Source organism: Notechis scutatus, chromosome 2, assembly GCF_049901735.1.
Source record: "Notechis scutatus isolate UNSWTSFEM ecotype Mainland chromosome 2, rNotScu1.2, whole genome shotgun sequence".
Lineage (NCBI taxonomy): Eukaryota > Metazoa > Chordata > Lepidosauria > Squamata > Elapidae > Notechis > Notechis scutatus.
In genome coordinates, this window is record NC_142010.1 from 44,490,386 (window position 1) to 44,511,145 (window position 20,760).

At 39.1% G+C, this 20,760-nt stretch overlaps 1 protein-coding gene across 2 annotated transcripts in view; it reads left to right on the forward strand.

Annotated features, from left to right (window-relative positions):
* Positions 1–20,760, forward strand: part of LMCD1 (LIM and cysteine rich domains 1) — a 73,105-nt gene that overhangs the window by 43,060 nt on the left and 9,285 nt on the right. For both annotated transcript variants that reach the window (XR_015747491.1, XM_026678812.2), the window contains exons 3-4: positions 196–451; positions 15,593–15,928. Coding sequence is in view for 1 of the 2 variants with exons in the window: in XM_026678812.2 (XP_026534597.1) it covers positions 196–451; positions 15,593–15,928 (592 nt within the window). In the remaining variant the exon portion in view is untranslated. The remainder of the gene's footprint in view (positions 1–195; positions 452–15,592; positions 15,929–20,760) is intronic.

The window sequence follows — 20,760 nt, forward strand, 5'->3', positions numbered from 1 at the left end:
TTCTGTTAATCCTCGTTACAGATTTTTCTCTCTGGATAGCATTTAACCAAAAAGATCTTTTGTTCTATGTCATAATCCATTTTGATTTATAACCTTGGCTGTTTATTCTAAGGTTCACCCTTGAGCCACCAAAAGAGCACATACCTCTGAGGGCCCAAACTTATATCAAAATATGACCTCATTTGTCTCTCACAGGAAAATATGCAAGTCATGCAAATGCAGCCAGGAAGATCACAGCCTGAGCTCTGATGCAGAAGATGATCGGAAAATTGGCCGCTTGCTTGCTGATTCAAAATATTCTTCGCTCACTGCTCGGGTAAAAGGAGGCGATGGAATCCGCATCTATAAACGGAACCGCATGATTATCACTAATCCTATAGTATCTCGGAAAGATCCAACTTTTGACACTGTTACATATGAATGGGCTCCACCTGGATTGACTCAGAAACTGGTAAGAAAGTGTGCCCAAGGAGTGGGAAGAAAATGTGGGCAGAGAACAAGGTTGCATAGCCATCAAGCAGTGCATACATTTCAAAGAGATGATGCCAGAAGGCAGATAGGGAGTCACTGGTCTCTGGAGCTTCAGAAAGCCCCTGGCCCATCCCTTCATTGCCATTGAAGGCCTCCTTGTATTTTTCTCCATTTCTCTGCCATATTTGGGAAGACCACAAAAAAGAAAAGCTAACATTGGCTCTGCCTTTCTCAAGAAGCTAAATCAGTATGGTTGGTAAAGTTTCATTCACATGACATCCTTAACCAGCTAAACCAAAAGTTAATTGAATGCCTAGCAGCTGTATTTGTGCTATATGCTTAAACCTTAGTTCTTTTTTTTCTTTTTCCTTGGTTCCTTTTGCTTGGAATGTTAAGTGAATCCAGCTTGATTCATTAAGATCCAGTACATTATACAAGCCTAGGAATTGGGTTAATTCAATAACCAAGCTAAACTTGTTATGCAAACATAGCCATTTTGGAAGAAATGTGATATTTAGTATCATATAATTAGGACTTTTCAAAGACCCAAGTATGTTTGCATTGAAATTAAATAGTTTTTCCAAAGGAATGCATTATTTAATATCACTAAAACCAAGTAAAGCCAAACATATTTGAGTGTGGTAAATATCCCTATTCTTTGGGAAAGCTTCTTTACACAATATAAACTTACAGTAAAATAAACCTGTTACTGAAGAATAATGCTAAAAATAAAAAGTAAAAATAGTTGGCAACATAGTTTTGTAAAGAAAAATGATTAATGCAAATTGTTCACCTGTTTGAAAACACCGATTAATCTGTATTCTCTGTTTAGTAACAGAGATTATATTTATGTGAAAACTGGAGTCCTTGGTTCTTTGCTTCACTCTGTTTATTTTCTTCACTCATCCAAATACAAACACTAAAAGGTATAAAAAACTTTTTCCTCCACTTTCACACAAATAAATTTAACCATAGATTTTAAGATCTGATTCTTGTGTTGATGCAAATTAAATCTGAACTTGATCTTACATCTTTCTAAAGTCTTCTTAAGGAACGAAAGTCTTCTTAAGGAACTAAGAGAGATTATATTACACATCATATTGTGCTGACTAGATTAAATCTTTAAAATGTCAGTACTTGGCTTCTATTATTACAACGCCCATTGTGCTCACAGTAAGCAGCAATAGACTGGAACAAACCTACTGCAGTGATATCAAGTAACCAGTGCCTTGTACTCTGTAAAACAAAGAAAATGCTTAGTGTTATGTTTATAGTCTGTAAATTAAGCAGAACAGTGCAAGCCTGATCACCTTTATGCTCTCTTCAACAGGGAGTTAAACCCACAAAATGGAAATTTTGCTAAGGCTGATAAGGTTTTCTTCCAATTATAATTATTAGGGTGCAATACCAGCCATTTTAGCTATAGAGCTATGTTTACTAAATCCCAAAGCCTCTTTCCATAATTCTCTAAAAAGTTATGCTACATCTTTACATTAAATTGACCACTATAAGAAGAGACTCATGACTGATTCTTGTTTCCTACAAGGGGAAGCTGGTACACTCAGGTGAATACCATTTCAAAGCAGGTCTATTGGACCATTCAGGACTCTTAATCCTAGTTACCCAACGTAATGATGATGTTGACCTTAAACCAATAAACTGAGTTTATTATTTCAGCAGCGTGTAACAATAGAGCAACTGCTGACTATATTCGCTTAGAAATCATGAAATCATGAATGTGTGAACCATGGTATATATATGCAACCTGAATTTAAATGAGAATTATATCAAACAGCTGCTTTAAAAAAAATAAAAGAATAAAAAAATGAAGTCTAAAATTCAAATCTACATGAATTTGCCAGTTTTAAATGTATTTTGGATTTCAAAATGTCCTATCTTAAAGGATAAGGAGAAATGGACTCTTAGGTTCCTTGGGTTCTTAAGACAGCTTTGGTTTTTATGATTTTCACTTGAATGAACAATGTGATTTAGAACTAAAGTTTGATACTATTTACCTATTTGGTAACAGTGACTTCTACCTTTTGTAAATTAATCTACTGCAAACCTCTATTCTCTTATATCCCCTCCTCCAAAGCTTTCTCATTCCTTGATATACTCCTTCAATGGGAGAGGCCAAAAAAAAAAATGGCCCATGAGCTGACAGATCATCAATCCTTCCTTCCCATTGGGATGAATGAAAGTAAAATGTGTCTTATAAAAAAGGAAAAGAAACCTCCAATTTCCCATTAAGAATAGCAGGGAATAAGACGTGATTGCTCATTTATCATAGTTTCTGTGTCTATTAGATTGTTCTGCCATTTATTAAAATCATTACCTTCTTTTTTGACTTTTTTCATTAATCATTAAAATGACTTTAAGAACAGTTCCATCTGATTATTAAAGTTATCATTTTATGTTGAAATCACACAATGGTTAAAAATCATACGTCTTCTTTTTCATTGCTTTTAAAATTTGGAAGTTAATCTAGGGTGGAGTTTTATAAACTTCTTTAGACCTAGGTTTTTAATCACTGCTCTTCTCTCATGTAATTTATTCATACACCAATTTGAGGTCAGGGGACACAATTTTTATCGATGACCAGTTTTCTTTGGTGGGTAATGTCAAGGGGCCATAGTATCAATGTACAGAGATGGTGATCAATGAACAACACCTTATATAAGAAAGATTATCCTAGAGTTGCTTTGGATGACCTTATAAAATTACAGTTCATCTCAACCCTGCATGTTCATTGTCACTTAAAAGGAATGAAACTGGGATTCTTGAGATACCTGTTAGCCTCTGGTACATGTCCTCATTTCCACTACACTTGTGGGGAGGGAGAATGGTATTGCATTGTGAAATTAGTCCAAGATTTAAGTAATATAATTCAGGGGCTCTGTTCTACCTGAAATAGTTGAAATATATGAATATTAAGCCATTCAACCATAGAACATTCATAATTGCCCTACTATCTAGTTAATTCTATTGATCTTGTCTTATTCACACTACAGGTCATGAAACTAAAGTATACGTACAAGGTTGATACAAAGCAACAGAAAACAGTTCTTTGTGCCTGGGAGTAATGTTCTTAAATGCCCCTATACTTATTTGTGGGCATCCGATTTAAATAGGAGTATACAATTGGAGATAAGTAGGAAATTGAGTGTAAGACTTCAGCTTTTGTTATCTACTTGAAATATTGACTGGTATAATTCTGGTATGCATCTTCAGATTTGATTATATCGGTTTCCTAAAAAGTGTAAGAGCTTGTGTCTGATTCAGAATAAAATTAAAAAGCAAAAAGTTGATGTCCAGCACAAAAGCTACCGTATTTGCCGGCGTATAAGACGACTTTTTTGCCCTGAAAAACATGCCTCCAATTGGGGGGGTCGTCTTATATGCCGGGTCGTCTTATACGCTGGCAAATAGTAATTGGGAAGCACTGCGGCTGCCCGCGGCTGAGGCACTTTTGCGCACCGTGGAAGCGAATCCCGTGAAGCCGAAAGGAGCAGCCAGCCTTCTCCCAGCTCCCAAGGAAGCGAGGCTCGCACCGCCCGAGCTCCGCTGAGGTATCCGGCTGGGGCTGTCAGGAGTTGTTACCGCTGGCGCGGCTCGCGCGCTCCAGTCCGCGTTGCCTCGGGAAGGGAAAGGCAAAACCAGGAGCCGCTGCTGCCATTGCAAAGCGCCGCCGCGGCTCTTCCTTTTTGCCTTTCCCTTCCCGAGGCAACGCGGACTGGAGCCGCGCCAGCGGTAACAACTCCTGACAGCCCCAGCCGGATACCTCAGCGGAGCCCGGGCGGTGCGAGCCTCGTTCCTTGGGAGCTGGGAGAAGGCTGGCTGCTCCTTTCGGCTTCACGGGATTCGTTTCCACGGTGCACAAAAGTGCCTCAAAAAAAAAAAGTGCAAAAGTGGAAGGCGTGCGGAAGAGGGGGCGAGTATATAACAAACTATATTTTGAGTGGAAATGTTGGGGGGTCGTCTTATACGCCGGGTCGTCTTATACGCCGGCATATACGGTATCTGTTTACATTAATGAGGACCATATCATTTAGCAACAAGGCTCCCTTTTGGAATTGAAATAAGAGAATTTAGAACTGATCTATATCTACTGTTGGAACCATCACTTTTCAAAATGCTACACTGGCCACTACAGATGGCAAAGCAGCATTACATATCTGTTATACAATTACTGTTTTGCTCCCTTCCTTCTTTCTGATAGCAAACAAATATTGTTGTTTTCCAAATCCTATAGGTTGCTACCTTTATATTTCTTGGTGTTCTCCTATCCATTTACTAACAAAACCTGAACTCCTTAGTTTTCATTCTTCACTACCAAGCCTAAATTCAAACTCCCAGATTTCTGGCCACTTGGAACAGAGTATTCCCAGTAGCTATTTATGAAGTTTCTATATCTCTAAGAATGCATTTCCCTGCATCAGCATTTTGTGAGAATTTTAATTGTCTCATATTTATTATAAATGTTTTTCTTATATCTTTCAGCACTTATAATAGTAGGATAATTGTTGAATAGAGTGATTGGGGGGGTTGGTTTTTATATTGTGAATCTCATGTGAGTGAACTTCAACAATCAAGTAACACTGCAATTATATTCATTGATGAAACTTTTTATTCTCAAGACTTCATTGAATTACATTAGCAATCAGTAATATTTCGTAAGTAGCATACAGTAGTCTTGGTTCTTAACAGAGCAAGAAATAACATTTTTATTTCATGGCAATGAAAAATGGAGGTGGGAGGAGGATACTTTTTTCCCCAGTATTCTCAACCTGGTGTCTTTCAGTTGTTTTGGACTTTAGTTCATGGCTTGGGACCTTGGGAATTGACATCTGACTTGTTTGAAGAGCATCAGGCTTGGGAAGTGCTCTGTCTTTCATACCATCAAACAGCTTAATAGGACAAGTATTCCTTTCCATGTCATAAGTCAATTTACTGGAAATCCCTTTTTAATGACTAAGAAACTATCTTCTGCTGAGTATTTTCCAGATGCGTTGGACCATGACATAAGTTCTGTCTCATAAATATTCTGGCTAGGAAATATGGGAATGTAGTCCAACATCTGGAAGGCACCAGGATGGGAAAGACTGTCCTAGATAATAATATATGTCTAAGGAAGACAGTATTGAGAATGTAAACATAAAATAAACAGGCATAAATTAGGAAACAAAGATTGTATTTATAAAATTACTGTCTAAATCGGGTCCACAACCTGTGGGCCATAGCCCACTACCAGGATATGGCCTAATTGTCACCAGCTATGTGAGTGGCTGGCTGGTGCGTGTACGTCTGCACTGCCTCACTTGTGTGAGCATAGTCGCAAGCATCGCCAGCAGTTGTGGCCATTTGCAGTCCCATTCGTGCAAGCTTCAGAGCTTGTGGCTTCATTCGCGTGTTGCTGTGAGCATTGTGGGCTGTCATTGATCCACTTGCACAATCATCATTGCAGGTACTTGCGATCCCAGTGATGCAAGCCTTGTGGGCAGTTGTGATCCCACTCTGTGAGAGCATTGTTATGAGCAGTCATGGTCCCACTCGCATGAGTCTCATTGCAGGTGCTTGTGACACCACTCATGCACATGAACCTGCCCCTCCCACAAAAGCATGCCTCTTTCCCCCTGCTCCAGGCCGCCAAACTGGAAAGGTTGGGGAACTCTGGTCTAAATGACATTAAAACAAACAAACCAAAAAGTGACCAAAATAGTTTACTTTTCAGGTATCATTTTGCCTTTTTCTCATTCTTGCATACAATCTTTTAGTGAAAGGTATTTGTAATGGGTGTCCCTTTATTTGAATTAGTATTGCATAGAAATTTGTTTTTGCCATAGAATGATTTTATGACCTGTAAAGTAGCTCTTGGTTTGAGTATCTAACAAAGCAGTGCAACATGAGTGTATTCAAAAAGTAAGACCTATATTTTATGGACCACAAAGCCAACTAAATCTGTGTAGGAATTCAGCCTAGAGCACATAGATTTAAAGGTAATAAATCAGTTTTAGAATACATTTGCAAATATATTTGCAAGTATAATACTTGGAAATAAAAATCTGTGCAAGATCTGTAATATATTGTACAGCCAAAGTGAAAGCGACAAGAGTAGATAAACTATAAAGTTTCTGTATGAACTGTGTTACAATTCAAGTAATTGATATTCCAAGAGTAGTTGAAGAAAAATATGTTCAATAAAATAGAGAACTGTTTGTTCATGCATGAGGAAGCCAACATTTAAGAAGAAAAATATGTTTTATGTTCCATATTTTCAGTAGGATTCAAGTGTGATGCAACTTAGTATAAAAATCAAAAGACATCACATCCATCTTCCAAGTTGTAGCTACTGTACTTGGATCAAATAATTGGTCTTAGGAGTTATAATAATATGTTGTTTTTGTCATATAGCCCAGGGTTTTTCAAATTGCTTCATGGAATTCTGAGTACTGCAAGAACTTGATGGGATTCTATGAGAAATTTAGGGCAAACGTGTAAAAAGTTTGCTCAAATCTTTCCAATTTTCAATTGCTAAAACTTTGTCTCTTGATGTGAGGTGATTCAGGATTTTCTCTCTTTTCACTAAAAGATTCCATGGCTTGAAAAAAGTGTGAAAAATTCTGGTCTAGCCTATTTAACAGTTGGTTACATAGAAACCTTACATAAAAAACCTTCTTAAACAGCATTTCAGTGAAGCATGTTTTATAACAGCGGTCACCAACCGGTGGGCCACGGCCCACTGGTGGGCCATGGAAAATTTTTGGTGGGCCGCAGAAGAAATGGCCCCAAAAGCAATTAATCTGGGCTGCGCAGTTCTCTCGCCTTCCGGCTTTTCAAGGAACCCCGGAGTCAAGTTCCTGAGATGCACATGCTAACCAGCTCCAACACACGGCAGTGGCAACAACAGTCCCCACCCCCAGCGCCCACTGTTAGCTCTCCCCATTAGTTCTCTAGCTTTGAATTGCTCCCGCCTCTCTTTCCTCCCCCCCGTGCCCATGTGCAGGCAGGCAAGGAAAGGGAGATGGAGCCGTACAGAGCTCTCTGCTCTTCCAGCCCTCACTGCCTCTCCCAACATCAAAGCCTCAGAGACGCAGGCAAAGCCGCTGCAGCAGTAGCACCCTGAGTTGCCTTAGCATGCTTGGTTAAGTTAAGAATCACCCTACCCAGAGAAGGAGGTGCTGGAGGAGGAGGAGGAGGAAGAGGCAGTAGTGGAGAAGCAAGCAACTCAGGGCGCTACCTGCGTTTCCGAGGCTTCGATGTTGGGAGAGGCAGCGAGGGCTGGAAAAGCAGAGAGCTGCGCACGGCTCCATCTCCCTTTCCTTTCCTGCCTGCACGGGAGGGGGGAGGAAAGAGAGAGAGCTGGGAGTAATTCAAAGCTAGAGAACTAATGGGGAGAGCTGACAGCGGGTGCTGGGGGAGGGGACTGTTGCCACCACCGCTGTGTGTGGGAGCGTGCATCTCAGGGACCAGAGCCGGGAGGCACGGGAACTGCAAGTGGGAGCGTTTGGTGGTTTTTAAGATCTCCTGGAATGCGGTAGATTGGTGTTTTTTAGATCTTGGTGAAAGAGTGAGTTTTGTTTCACCTCCTTTCCTCTCCTGGTAATGCGAGAGATGCTTTCTCTTTCTCTTTCCCCCCCTCCCCCAAATAATCACTGGCTGTGGCTGGGTTTGGCAGCAAAGTGCCCCCAGGGACACCTTTCCTTGCCTGTCTCCAGGTGAGGCTGGAAGAGCCACCTCCCCCCTCCAGCTTTTCCTCGGCTGCAGATCTGAGCTCTCTCAATCCTCCACCTGGCATCTGAAAGGCTCTTCTGTCCCTTTGGAAGGTGCAGGTGGAGGGAGGCTTCCAGCCCGGAATGCATTTACGTTTTTCTTATAATTAAATAAGTGTGTGTGTGTGTGTGTAATTTTTATATTAATACACACACACACACACACACACACACACACAATATTTGATATAAAAAATTATATTAAATATATTAGCTTTTTTAAAAAAGTTGTATGAGTGGTCCTTGGGATTTAAAAGTATGAATTTGGTGGGCCCTGGGATCCAAAAGGTTGGTGACCCCTGTTTTATAAGACTGAAGTATTCCAATTAAAATGTGTTTATAAAATTTTCCAATTGTCAGAAAACAGACATTCACTATCCAAATATGGATTCTAATATTAAGTTTGACTAAATATTAAAAGAAAGACTAAATATTTTGCTTAGTATGTTGATTCCTTCCTCTGATGAAGGAAATAGATTAAGTATTTATTATCCCAGTAAGTGTTTATTCCTCATTTCTCATTGCTAAAAGTACCAAACAGCATGATGAACCTGCTAAAAATGATTTGTATTAGTCAGTGTTAGAGTTTGATGGGAAGGTAGATCTTCAATGGAAAGGGTGTATGGGTGTTCATGTGTTTTTGTTTGCATGCTGGTGAAAGACCCACTATTTCACACAACTAAAATGGCTAGATTATAATTTGTTGTAGTGAGTTTCATTCAGGAATGGTATGTTCGGTGTGCCAATATCTGTTTAAAACTTTCCTACCGATGCAATTAACAGTTAAAACAAATCAGTTATTTGTGGTCTTCCTAGTTTAGGAAAAACTTTATCCAGATTGGGGGAGATCTTGACTTGACAACTTTCATAACTTCTAATTATTGCAGAATATTCTGGGAGATTGTCCCACTTGTATCATCACAGTTCCTATGAAGCTGTCAACACCTTGAACTTTACCACATCTCCTAAAACTGTAGGACAGGGGTGAAAATATCCAGATGTTGCAAAGCTACAGCACCCAACATCTTCATGTGCTATGCTAACCATGCTAGCTAACAGGCAGTTGGCTTTCTACCTTGCTGTAGTGTACACTATAAAGCCACAGAGCTAGTACTGGTCAAATAGTCATTAAAATACATTTCATTACTATAATCTTCTGATTAAACAAGAACTGAAAAGTTTTTGCATATAGTCATAATAAGCCCTGGTATGTAACTGGACAGATGTTTACCAAGTACCATGGCTGGTCTTGCACACTATGCTAAGTTGAAAACACTCAAGTCATCATGGTTTATATTTTCTGTGAACCCAGTCTAAATATAAATGCTGTTTCTCAGAAATTTCAAAATTCTTAAACTAAATCTAACCATAGTAGTATTTTTTTATACTACAGCTTTCATTTATAGGAGAATTATAGTGGAGTCAGGCATATCTTTTTCTTAGTAAACTTCGAAAGCTTTGTTTCATACAATTCCAGGCAGAACCAAGAAAAAATTATAGTTGAAACTGCTAGAAGAACCGCTCAGTGTTTATGCATAGGTAGTACTGAGTTGCCTAGGAACACTTTTTAAACGTTGCATTAAAAGTGCTAACAATTGTGGTGTTTGTATTATGTTTTAAAGCTGAATAGTATGCTTCATCTAAGAGGTATCGATGTGTATCATGCAGGCAGTGGATGGCATGCTGGTACTATTTTGGATATAACCCTTGCTGTACGTCTGAAAAAGTGTGTCTTCTAAGCTTGTGATAGATGCTGTGCCAAACGGACATGTCCATCAATTTTATTGTCAGCATCAAGGTCAGACACCACAATTGGTGGGGGTGGGGAGGGAATCTTCCAAATTTGGCTTTCTTTCATCTCCACGCTGACTGTGGCCCCGAAAGTGCTCCCTGTACTCCTACTCTGAACAAATATTTCTTACAAAAGGCCCAGTCATGCTTTAAGCTATTCTCTCTCTGTGTGTGGCCCCTTCCATTCAATGTTGATTCCCGATGACTGCCTGGACCAGTTCCTGCAATTTCCTCAGCAATATTGTTTTGGAAGTGGCTTCCCATTGCTTCCATCCTATGGGGCCGGCGAGAGTGATTGTCTCAAAGTCACCCAGTTGGTTTTATACCTAAGGACTTAGAACTCACAGTCTTGTCCCAAAGGTGCTTTTATAAGAGGCAACTGGATTTTTCGGTTTTTCTTTGAAGACATTTTGCTTCTCATCCAAGAAACTTCTGCAGCTCTGACTAGATTGTGGGGAATGGAAGGATTTATATTCCTTGCACACAGCTGGTATACATATAAATCCTTCTATTCCCCACCATCCAGTCAGAGCTGAAGAAGTTTCTTGGATGAGAAGCGAAATGTCTTCAAAGAAAAACCCAAAAGTCCAGTTGCCTCTTGTAAAAGCACCTTTGTGACAATCATGACCTTGGATGACTGAGAATCTCCATAGATACTCACAGTCTTCTTGTTTCCAGCCTGGTGCCTTAACTTCTCTCTAAGCAAGACCTGGTCATATGTGACCCTTTGGTCCTCTGTGTTTGGCTCACGTGAGCCAAATTAGAAATCAAATACAAATAATTCCAGACCAGGGACAGGAGCAGAAGATGAATTAGGTCCACCTTTACACAGTTGCTTGTATACTACTTCAGTCACCAGCAGCCGCAGGAAGGCAATGAGAAAAGGTGTTTTTCTGCACCTGTGCAGTGCTCACCCCTCTCCTGGAGCAGCTTGAGAAGTTGAGGTCACAGAGTTTGAGGTCATCAAATCAGGTTACATTGGTTCAGCCTTCCGCAAGAATTCCAGTTTTTCATGTGGCCCCCTAAGAAAAGTAATTACTCACCCCTGCTCTAAGCTGGGTAGATTCAAGTTTTCTACACTGAAATCCATCACACTTTCCTGTTAACTCTTGCCAGGCATAGTGAACAAAAATTGCTTCCTTATCCACATCAAACTCTTCCACAATTATTTTTGTTGATGTAGTTATATACTTTGCCTATTGTACTGATATATGGGCAGCAGATCTTTGGTTTAAAGGCTTGAACTTCACATAGAGTGAAACCTCAGGCAAGTATATATTAAAAATATTTCTACAGTTCATTGACAATTTGCTGACCAAGATGGAAATAAATTGAATTAATACAGCTGGAAGCCTTTCTTCTAAAAACACTGGTTGGCCAACTGGCTGCCTCTGAAGAATTTTCACAGCAGAAACACAAATGTCCCTGTTTTTTCAATCCTGATCCATCAGCTGTGCCAACAATAGCTTCTCCTTAAATGTTAATTTAGAATTAATCACCCTGTTATCTCTGCGAATTAATCTGCAGAGTCATTCAGTTGTTGCTACTGAATGCCAGGTCACACTATAATGCTTCTCTCTGTAATTTCATCATGGATGAAGGCTGACTTGGCATGTATTACTGGGTTCAGAAGAGGATGTTCTCCTCTTATAAATGTATCCAGCTGGGTTTCAAGTGTGGCATCAATCAAGATTCCAGATTTGCAGTAGGGTTAACCATCTGGGAATCTCTAATGGTTCTCAAGACAGATTGTCCCACAGGTCACCAGATGTGAGACACAGTTTATTAAGCTGGATTCTAGGGAATCAGTTGAAATTGGTGCTAGTAGCCTCCCTGCTGCATATAGTGACTTCTCTGACTGAGCTCCTTGACTCATCTTCTGGATTGCTCATAGAGTTTCTCGGGCTTATGGTTCTAGCAGACTTCAGTCTGACTAAGACTACTCAGGAGTTCATGACCACTATGGACCTGTCCTAGATCATCTAGGGCCTGACTCATGACAATGGTCACACACCTAATCTGGTTCAAGTGATAGTAAGATAATTGGGGCAGCTTTCTGTGCTTTGCTGACATGGTCAGACTACTGTCTGGTAACCATGAGATTGTCTTTCACTGCATCACATTACAGAGAGGTGGGACCTTTTCAATTGCTCCACCCTGATCAACTGATGGACACAGCTGGGTTCCAAGGGAAGTGGAGATTGTTCCTGAGGGTCTGCTATATGATACAGTCAAGGTTAGTTGATACCCACTCTGGAATGGGAAGGGAGATGGGGCTTTGGATTAGTTCATGCCAGTGCAGCTTTTCCTTTCCCGTGGATCTCACAATTCCCAGAAAATGAGGAAAATGAAAAGAGTTATAAGACACTTAGAACAATGCTGGCAGTCAACAAGGAGTGAACTTGACTAAACAAGGTTAGAAGTGCTATTAAGGTCTACTTTGTGATGGTAAGGATGGCAAAATGTCAATATCTCTTCATTATTTCAGTTGGATAGAGAGAACTCTGAGATTCATCTATAGGTTCACACAGAAGAAAATGCAGGCCATTTGTTGGATGAAATCACTTGGATTCACTCTCAGTTGGACACCAGCCTTGATGCAGGTCCTATAGAAATTCATGGAGCATTGCCTTGTTCGTTCTCTGGGAGGATTGTTGGGCCTGCTAAAATGGACCGGTCTTCATGACTGTGTGCTTAGCCATCTGTTTATGGTGTTTAGATCCATGTCCCTCCTGGTTGTTAAAGGCCTCCCAGGAGATGACATTTGGTTGGATTCTGGCAATATCAAATTCTTCGAGGAGAAGGGGTTGTTCCTCTTCCTCTCAAGGAAGCAGTGGTTCACATACCCCTCCAGAAGCCTTCACTGACTCCAGCTGTACTTGATAACTTTGATCCAATATCCAACCTTCCCTTTTGAGGGAAGGTTGTTGAGAAGGTGGTCATGCAACAGCTTCAAAGGATCATGGATGAAGCAAATTATTTGAACCCCTTTCAATCAGGTTTCAGACCTGCACCCATATACTGCCCATACACATGAGATTACATTAATCTAAATGTTGCTGGCCCTCAGGAAGTCTCTTAAGACTTGGAGATCCAGTGATGGCGTCAAGCCTGCGGTCGGTTGCACTGTTCGCAATTTATTGTTTTAATTAACTGCTTTAATTGGTTTAAATGGGATTTACCTTGCTTTATTCCTAATTGTTTTAATTATGTAAGCCACCCAAAGCCACTTAGGTAAGATGGGAGGTGGTATAAATAACCAACTAAATAAATCAGGTTTACTGATAAACTGTTCTTGCTATGATAGAAAAAGAGTGTCCAAATAAAATATTATTGTTATCCTTTTCTCTTGTAGCATTTGTCTGAATGCTTGATTTTTTTTTCAAATTATCCTTTATAGTTGGTAACCATCCTCCACTTCAGGTTTTTCCATTAATTTGCATTAAAAAAGGAAGTTATGCTGGAGAAGCGAAGTAGCCTTTTCTAACTTAGCCCTCTTTAGATGTGCTGAGATTTCATTTCCCAGAATTATTAGGCTTCAAGGGAGGCCAAGTTGGTATATATTGGCTCTTTTTCTATCCTGCCCTTAATAGAAGGCAGAACAAGAAGCATTTTAGACACTTTACAAGCCTGATATTGTTTCTGCTTTTCCTTAAGTATTAAGTGAGAACCATTAATATCTCACCAGTATTATTTGCGCACCACAGGGAATTTATAAGGCATAGCAGCTGGTGATTAACTATTACAGCAAGCTTGCTTTTCAATGGCTTTTAGCCAGTTAAATGTTGGCAACCACTTGAAAGTAATCTATCATAAATAGGAAGCATGTCCCCAGGCTCATAATTAATATTTGCAAGACACTAGAGATTCCAAAAAAGTAAAAGAGACTGAGATTTTTACTGATTTTCCCCCAATTTTGTAGTGCTGGGGCTTTCAGAAATGTGTTGTGTTTCTAGAATGTCACGCAAATTGGGACTGAACAAGGCAGAGCCAAGCTATTTGCATTTTCAACAACTGGCAGGAAAATGGTACAGTATGTTACCCACAAATGGAGAATAGCAAGAGAAGTAGCCTTAAATGACTGTGGTCCATGTTTCTATTCTGTTCCAGAAAAACATCACACATGCAGACCATATCACACATGCAGGTTTTGGGTGCTTTTGGTAAACAGCCACTAAAAAGCTTGTTAACATTTTAAATGTTTGAGTTTAATTATAAATATAAAATTCATTCTCATGGAAGCCTTTAGGTTAAGCTTTCTGGTAGCCAACGCTTGGTTTCCCAGATTCAGTGGTCCTTGCATCTGAACTTAACTCATTCCATGATTCTATCCCTGCTTTAGTTGAAAAGAGGAAAGGTCTATTCAACATTCCCCTAACATCAGGGGTGTTAATTCGAAGCCTGTGGGCCAGATTCAACCCATGGGGTACTTAGATCTGGACCGCGGAGCCACCCTGGACATAGCAAAGGACCGGCCCGCAATGCCTCTGCCAGCGAAAACAGAGCTTGGGAGGGCCATATGCAGCCCCCCCTAAGTGCCATTTTTAGTGGCAGAAGGTTGCAGGAGGCCGTCACAGCCAAAAATGGAGCTTAGGAGTCCATTTTTGCTGGCAGAGTGCTCGGGCCATCACAGGGGCTCCCAACACAAGTGACGTGCCCACTCTGGGCATGCCCACCCCAGTCCTCCAAGGTCAAACACAACCCTGATGCAGCCCTCAATGAAATCGAGGTTGACATCCCTACCTAACATGATCCTGTATCAAAGTATTTGGCTTCTTGTGGCAAGGTAACAAAGGATATGCCAAGCCTTCCTTTGTCTTCATTTACCCAAATACCAAGACTCAATATTCATTATGCAGGTACTCCCTCTTGTAACCATTTATTTAGTTACATCACTGGGGGCGGGGGAAGGGACTTATGACTTTTTCACACTTAGATTATTGCAGCATCCCCATAGTCTTGTGATCAAAATTTGGATGCTTGGCAACTAGCATGTATTTATGACAGTTGCAGTGTCCCAGGGTCACCTTTTTGTGACCTTCTGGCAGGCAAAGTAAATGGAGAAGCCAGATTCACTTAATAACTGTGATACTAACTTGACAACTGTAGTGACCTGTCTAGCAACTGTGGCAAGAGTTGTGAAATGGAGCAAAATTTACTTATTAACCTAGTTAGCAATGGAAATTTCAGGCTCAACTGTGATCCTAAGTCAAGGACTACCTATACTGTACTGTTGTTGCATGTTTTATTATGTACAGATATTAGAATATTTATGCTGAAAGAATCAACTGCATAATTAACATGGTTGTCTTCATAAAAAACAATCCTGCTATTGTTTCTGTTCTGAATCAGCATGAACAGAGTACTTACTGTTAGGGTAATGTCCTGTGGTTGGACAGCAGGGAAGAAACCCCAGGTATTTGGGCTGCTGAACAAAAAATGACTGCTCAAACCACAGCTTTTGCACTCAACTTGAGAGGACGAAGACTTGCTGTGCTTTTTCAAGGCTGTGATTGTGTGTGCCTCTTTATGCTGAATTTGTGTTTCTCCAATTTCTTCAGGCGACCCAGTATATGAGTTTGATTTCAAAGGAAATGCAACCCGTAGCTGGCACAGAAGGTGCTTATTACCGTCGTAGAAGGTTGATGAGGCAACTTCCTCTTTATGATCAGGACCCTTCCCAATGTCGGGGCCTTTCGGAGAATGAAATCAAGCTGATGGAGGAGTTTATAAAACAATATAAAGACAATGCTCTTGGAGTCGGAGAAGTTGCACTGCTGGGTCAAGGGGGAGCTACCAAAGAGGAAGGAAAGCAATCTGATAAAAACACTCCAGCAAGTAAGGAAGCCGCTTCAACCAATGGCACGTTGGGCCATCCATCAAAAGGGCAGGACTTGGTAAGTCCTCGGCACAGTGTTGCAGAGTGGAAAATGCATTAATAATAATAATAATAATAATAATAATAATAATAATAATAATAATAATAATAATAATAATAATAATAATAATAATAATAATAATAATAATAATAATAAATATAGGATGTAACATAGATATTCAAATATGAAATGCATAAAATACTATCACATCTTGTTTGATTGAAAGATGGTGAATGGGGATAGATGAAAAAACTGCAAGTAGCTTTAGGGAGTATAGAACGTATGTGGAGTTACAAAATTAATCATGTAATTGCACCCAAAGTTTAAGCCTAATAATTAGTTCACAAACATAATAGCCATGAACAATGACGACAATAATGCTGCCAATACAAATGGTAAAAATCCAGCAGCAGAAGTATTAGACGTGAAGTAACTGTCAGAAGAGGTGCTGAAATAAACAAAGCAAAAATATGACAGTGTTCTGCCTTGGAAAGACATTCTATGAAATCCCTTCCTGGCATGGAGCTGAGTTATTTGGAAGACTGCCTCTTCCACTCAGGCTTGGCAGAAGAGGTATGTTGTGGGTCCTTTTCTACCTGAACCCACCCTATGGAACATCAAACCCCCCCTCCTCCTGGGTGAGATTGGCCTCATTCCTGTTAAACTTCCTGAACTCCCTCAAAACTTCCTGAACTCCCTCAAAACTTTGCTGTGTTAATATGCCAGGGAATCTTAAGGAATGGTGAGATGATGAGATGGCTCCATTGTTTGTAATATCTAATGCTTTCTCCTAGCCTTCTAATCCTAATATTAATATTTTTAATCATAGACATTTTATATTGCTATTTTATTGATATTGTACCCACTTAGAATCACACTTTGGGCAGCTGTGTAAATTAGAATGATGTTTGATGGATAAATAGATTAGATCGATGGAAAATAGATAGATAGATAGATAGATAGATAGATAGATAGATAGATAGATAGATAGATAGACAGACATCCCTGAAGCATTTTAATAGATGAAAATCAGACAGAGATCATCTGAACTGCTTTGATCAAAGTGTTGGTGTTAAAATTATAATCGGCAACCTGTATAGGTATTACTTTCAAAATAGCCAGTTTCAAAAACAGAAGTGTAGAAGAGGATTCTTTTTTCCCTTGTAATTTAAATCAGTGCTTCAACCTCAGCAGCTTTAAGATATTTGGACTTCATCTCCCAGAATTCTCCCAACGCGATTTAAAAGCCATGAGCAGAGACAGTAAATAGGAAAGTCGTGATTGCAATCTGCTGCATAGGTTTTGGCAATGCTTCCCCAGAGCACAAAGAGATGTTTTTGCTTGTTTGTTGGTTGGTTTAGAGAAACATATTTTTCTTAGTCTACATTATAAGTTGTTATAGAAGCAGTTCAGTCTAAGAAAGGCTGTGTCACCCCAGGAAATAAAAATGTACTTGTGACAGAGGCTTTTATTAAAGGTATTTATGAATACCATCATGGCATGATGAAATAATTTTGACTACAAGATCATCCCTCAAGTAAATATGTGTTTGTGGTGTTTATTTTCTGGGAGATTTAAAACTTTACCTACTATTCTACAAGCATCAGTGGAAAGCCTAACTTCATTTAAAAAATAATTGTACAGCTAAATCTTTCCACTGAAGTGTTTTTTGCATTCTAAGAAAACAACATTAAGCATTTTGAGACTTGTTTCATGCATTCATTTAGACTTTTAAGGCTGTAGTTATTTTTATTGACATTCATTTCATCTTTCTTACTATACCAAAGTATACTCTGATTCATAATTTCCAGCACATTTCTACAAGGATCTGTATATTTTTGTAATTATTTAAATATTTTGAGATTCTTAGTAGAAAACATCACAGTATTAAATTTTCCATTATTTTCTTAATCTTTACACTTCTCATTCCGATACTCTTTATCTATCAGAACAATGTTGGAATTTTGTGAAAGGTGCCAAAATTTTATAACACAAAGTTCTGTTATTGCTGAACAGTCACTGTCTAAAACTACAGACAACATAGTTCTTGGTTTTGATGAAATGGGCTTTACATTCCAAAACATCCTTAATGAAGCCCTTGCTATCTTCTGGATTTTAACCCCAGTGCAGGACATCGCATAAATTCTGCAGAGTGTCTCATTTTTCTGATAGATGAGGAATTTCATCTTTCTTACTATATCAAAGTATAATCTGAATCATAATTTCCAGCACATTTCTACAAGGATCCATATAGTTTTGCTTGAAATAAGAGCTGAATGTTCTAATTCATTTGTTTAAAACATTTGTATAGCCACTTATTTTATAATCAACTCTGGGCAGTTCCTAGTCAAAAATCTATGGGTTATGTACTGTATGAAAATAACAAGTAATTATTGTTGCTGAAGGAGCAAAACAGACTGGGTTCCCAAAGAGAGGGATGGTATCCTACTAATGATTCAATTTTAAGCAACCCCAAATTCTTAGCTTTCTCATTTGGCCAAAGCAACTCTTTTTCTGCCCTGCTCCAATACAATAATGTGGAAGATAAAAGTAAAGCCTCCTTCAATTTGAGCTCAACTCTTGATGACTTTATTAGTGTAACTTTCTTGGCAACAGTGCAAAAGCGTTTAGCTATTCTTGTTCCAAGATGTTTTTTCAACTCCCCAGTCTAGCCTGCAAGTCTGGACTTGATAATTGTTTGCCAATCTCCTCTACATTTCCAATAATTGTTAGAGCATAAGTTGAGGTAAAAGCTTGCTTCTAAGCTGTTTATTTATTTGTTCATACGTACATACATTCCAGGCATACTTAAAAAGATTTAGATTCTGTCTATCAAATGCTTTAAGGATTACTCAGTGCAGCTTTCCAGTATTTAAAATAATAACCCAAATTGAAATGTATAAAAGACAAAGCAAAATTAATAAAAAATACACTTACACAGAAATTGCTTATGCGAATTATAAAACAGTCAGAAGCAGCATATTATATTTTCTAACAGTTATGCTGCCTGTGGAGGAAAGTCACTCATTAGCAGAAAAGCCATTGGTGTAAACGTGGCGGCCTACGTCAGGGAGGTTCAACTTTGAATGCCAATGCTGAGAAGCCTGTTCCAAGTAGGGACACTAAAATGCTCTTTTCTTGTATTAAACACATGATAAGCCCAAGAGAAGGACTTTCCATCAATTTTTAGGGAGTATAGAAGTTGATATAAGAGGAGACAGTTCCTGAAGCTTCCTGTACATAACCTGAACTACTTGGGATGATTTCATTATCTATCTATCTATCTATCTATCTATCTATCTATCTATCTATCTATCTATCTATCTATCGTATATAGCCATCCTAGTAAAAGTGACTCCAGGCAATTTACAAGAATAAAAGCAATACAATCCTCCAATATATTCCCATCCCTCTGAAAACAACAATCAAACCAACCACTCAGCCCCATATCACCCTGGGATCCTCAGGCCCATTAGCAAAACTATAATATGTTTTCAGAGTTTCAAAAGAGCTTAAAGTGGGGGCCAATCAGGTATGATGTTCCACGGGGAGGGAGCCATCATGGAGAAGGCCCTTCTTGGTCCTACCAGATGGACCTCCTTAAGAGAGGGAATCAATAATATAACCTGCCTCCCCACTCTGAGGGGTCAGGTAGATAAGATGCTTCTTCAAATAACCTGGCCCCAAGCCATTTCGCTTTAAGGTGACAAACAGCTTCCATGTAGAGTGCATTGTGGGGTATGCCGAGAACCTTAAATCAGTGTACAATCAGTTGAATATTAAACTATCTTGATTCAGTTGTTTGGCAAAAACATGAAGTTTAATCGTTATTGTCCTGAAAAAAATAGTATATTCAGTACTAAACAACTAACTGGTGTTGCTTTCTACTCCAGTGCATTTTTGAAGCCAGAAGCCATCCAGTAAAAAGTAACTGTAAAAATGTCAGCACTCGCTTAACCACAATGTCTTAAATTTTCCTGGCATAACAAGTAAATCCTAATTCCAGATCTTGAAATCATAGGTTGTACTTCTCTATGTGTCTCTTAAAAAACAAAACAAAACATAGTCTTCCATAGTCTTTAATATTGAAGCTTTGAAGTATTTCTTAGTCAATCAGGTTAAGCCTATTTGATAACATTACAGGACAATATTCAAGTATTTCCTGTCTAATGTGACAAAAAGCTAATTGAAGGTGCTCCAGCAATTGCCTATTTTTGGGAAATTATGACCTGAATTATGACGTTCCATATTTATATTGCTTTGTAAATGTAATATTGTCTGTCTGTCTGTCTCTGTCTGTCTCTGTCTCTGTCTCTGTCTCTCTCTGTCTCTCTCTCTCTCTCTCTTATCATTCTGTTATTGTACTTTCCCCTTTTCTTGTATTCAAAAGAAGAATTTACTGGAAAATATTAGTGGGACTCTGGGGATAAAGCTCAGAGGTGAGCACATGGAGTCTGGGACTATAAACTATGTGCCTCTACATGATTCCATTAATCTTCTTGGAATGTGGATCTTGATTTAACACTGCAAGGAGATAAAATGCCCAAATAACTTTTATATCTCTTGTCACCATCTGCTCACTGACTGGATAAATCTTTCTAATTTATTTTAAAGTTTTAGTAGTAATGATACAAATCATTACTAGAAGACTTGCTCTGGATTGCAGGCTTCTAATGGATTAAAGGAAAGACGTGTGTTGGCCACCCTGGTATTTTCCTGGAGAAATTTACTCTGGCTTTTAACAACAAAAAGAACAACAAATTGACTGAGACATTCCATCATGGACCAAGTTTAACTTCCTATGAAAAAGGGATGTTGTGGGTAGAAGGTTTTTCTGAGGAAAATATTTT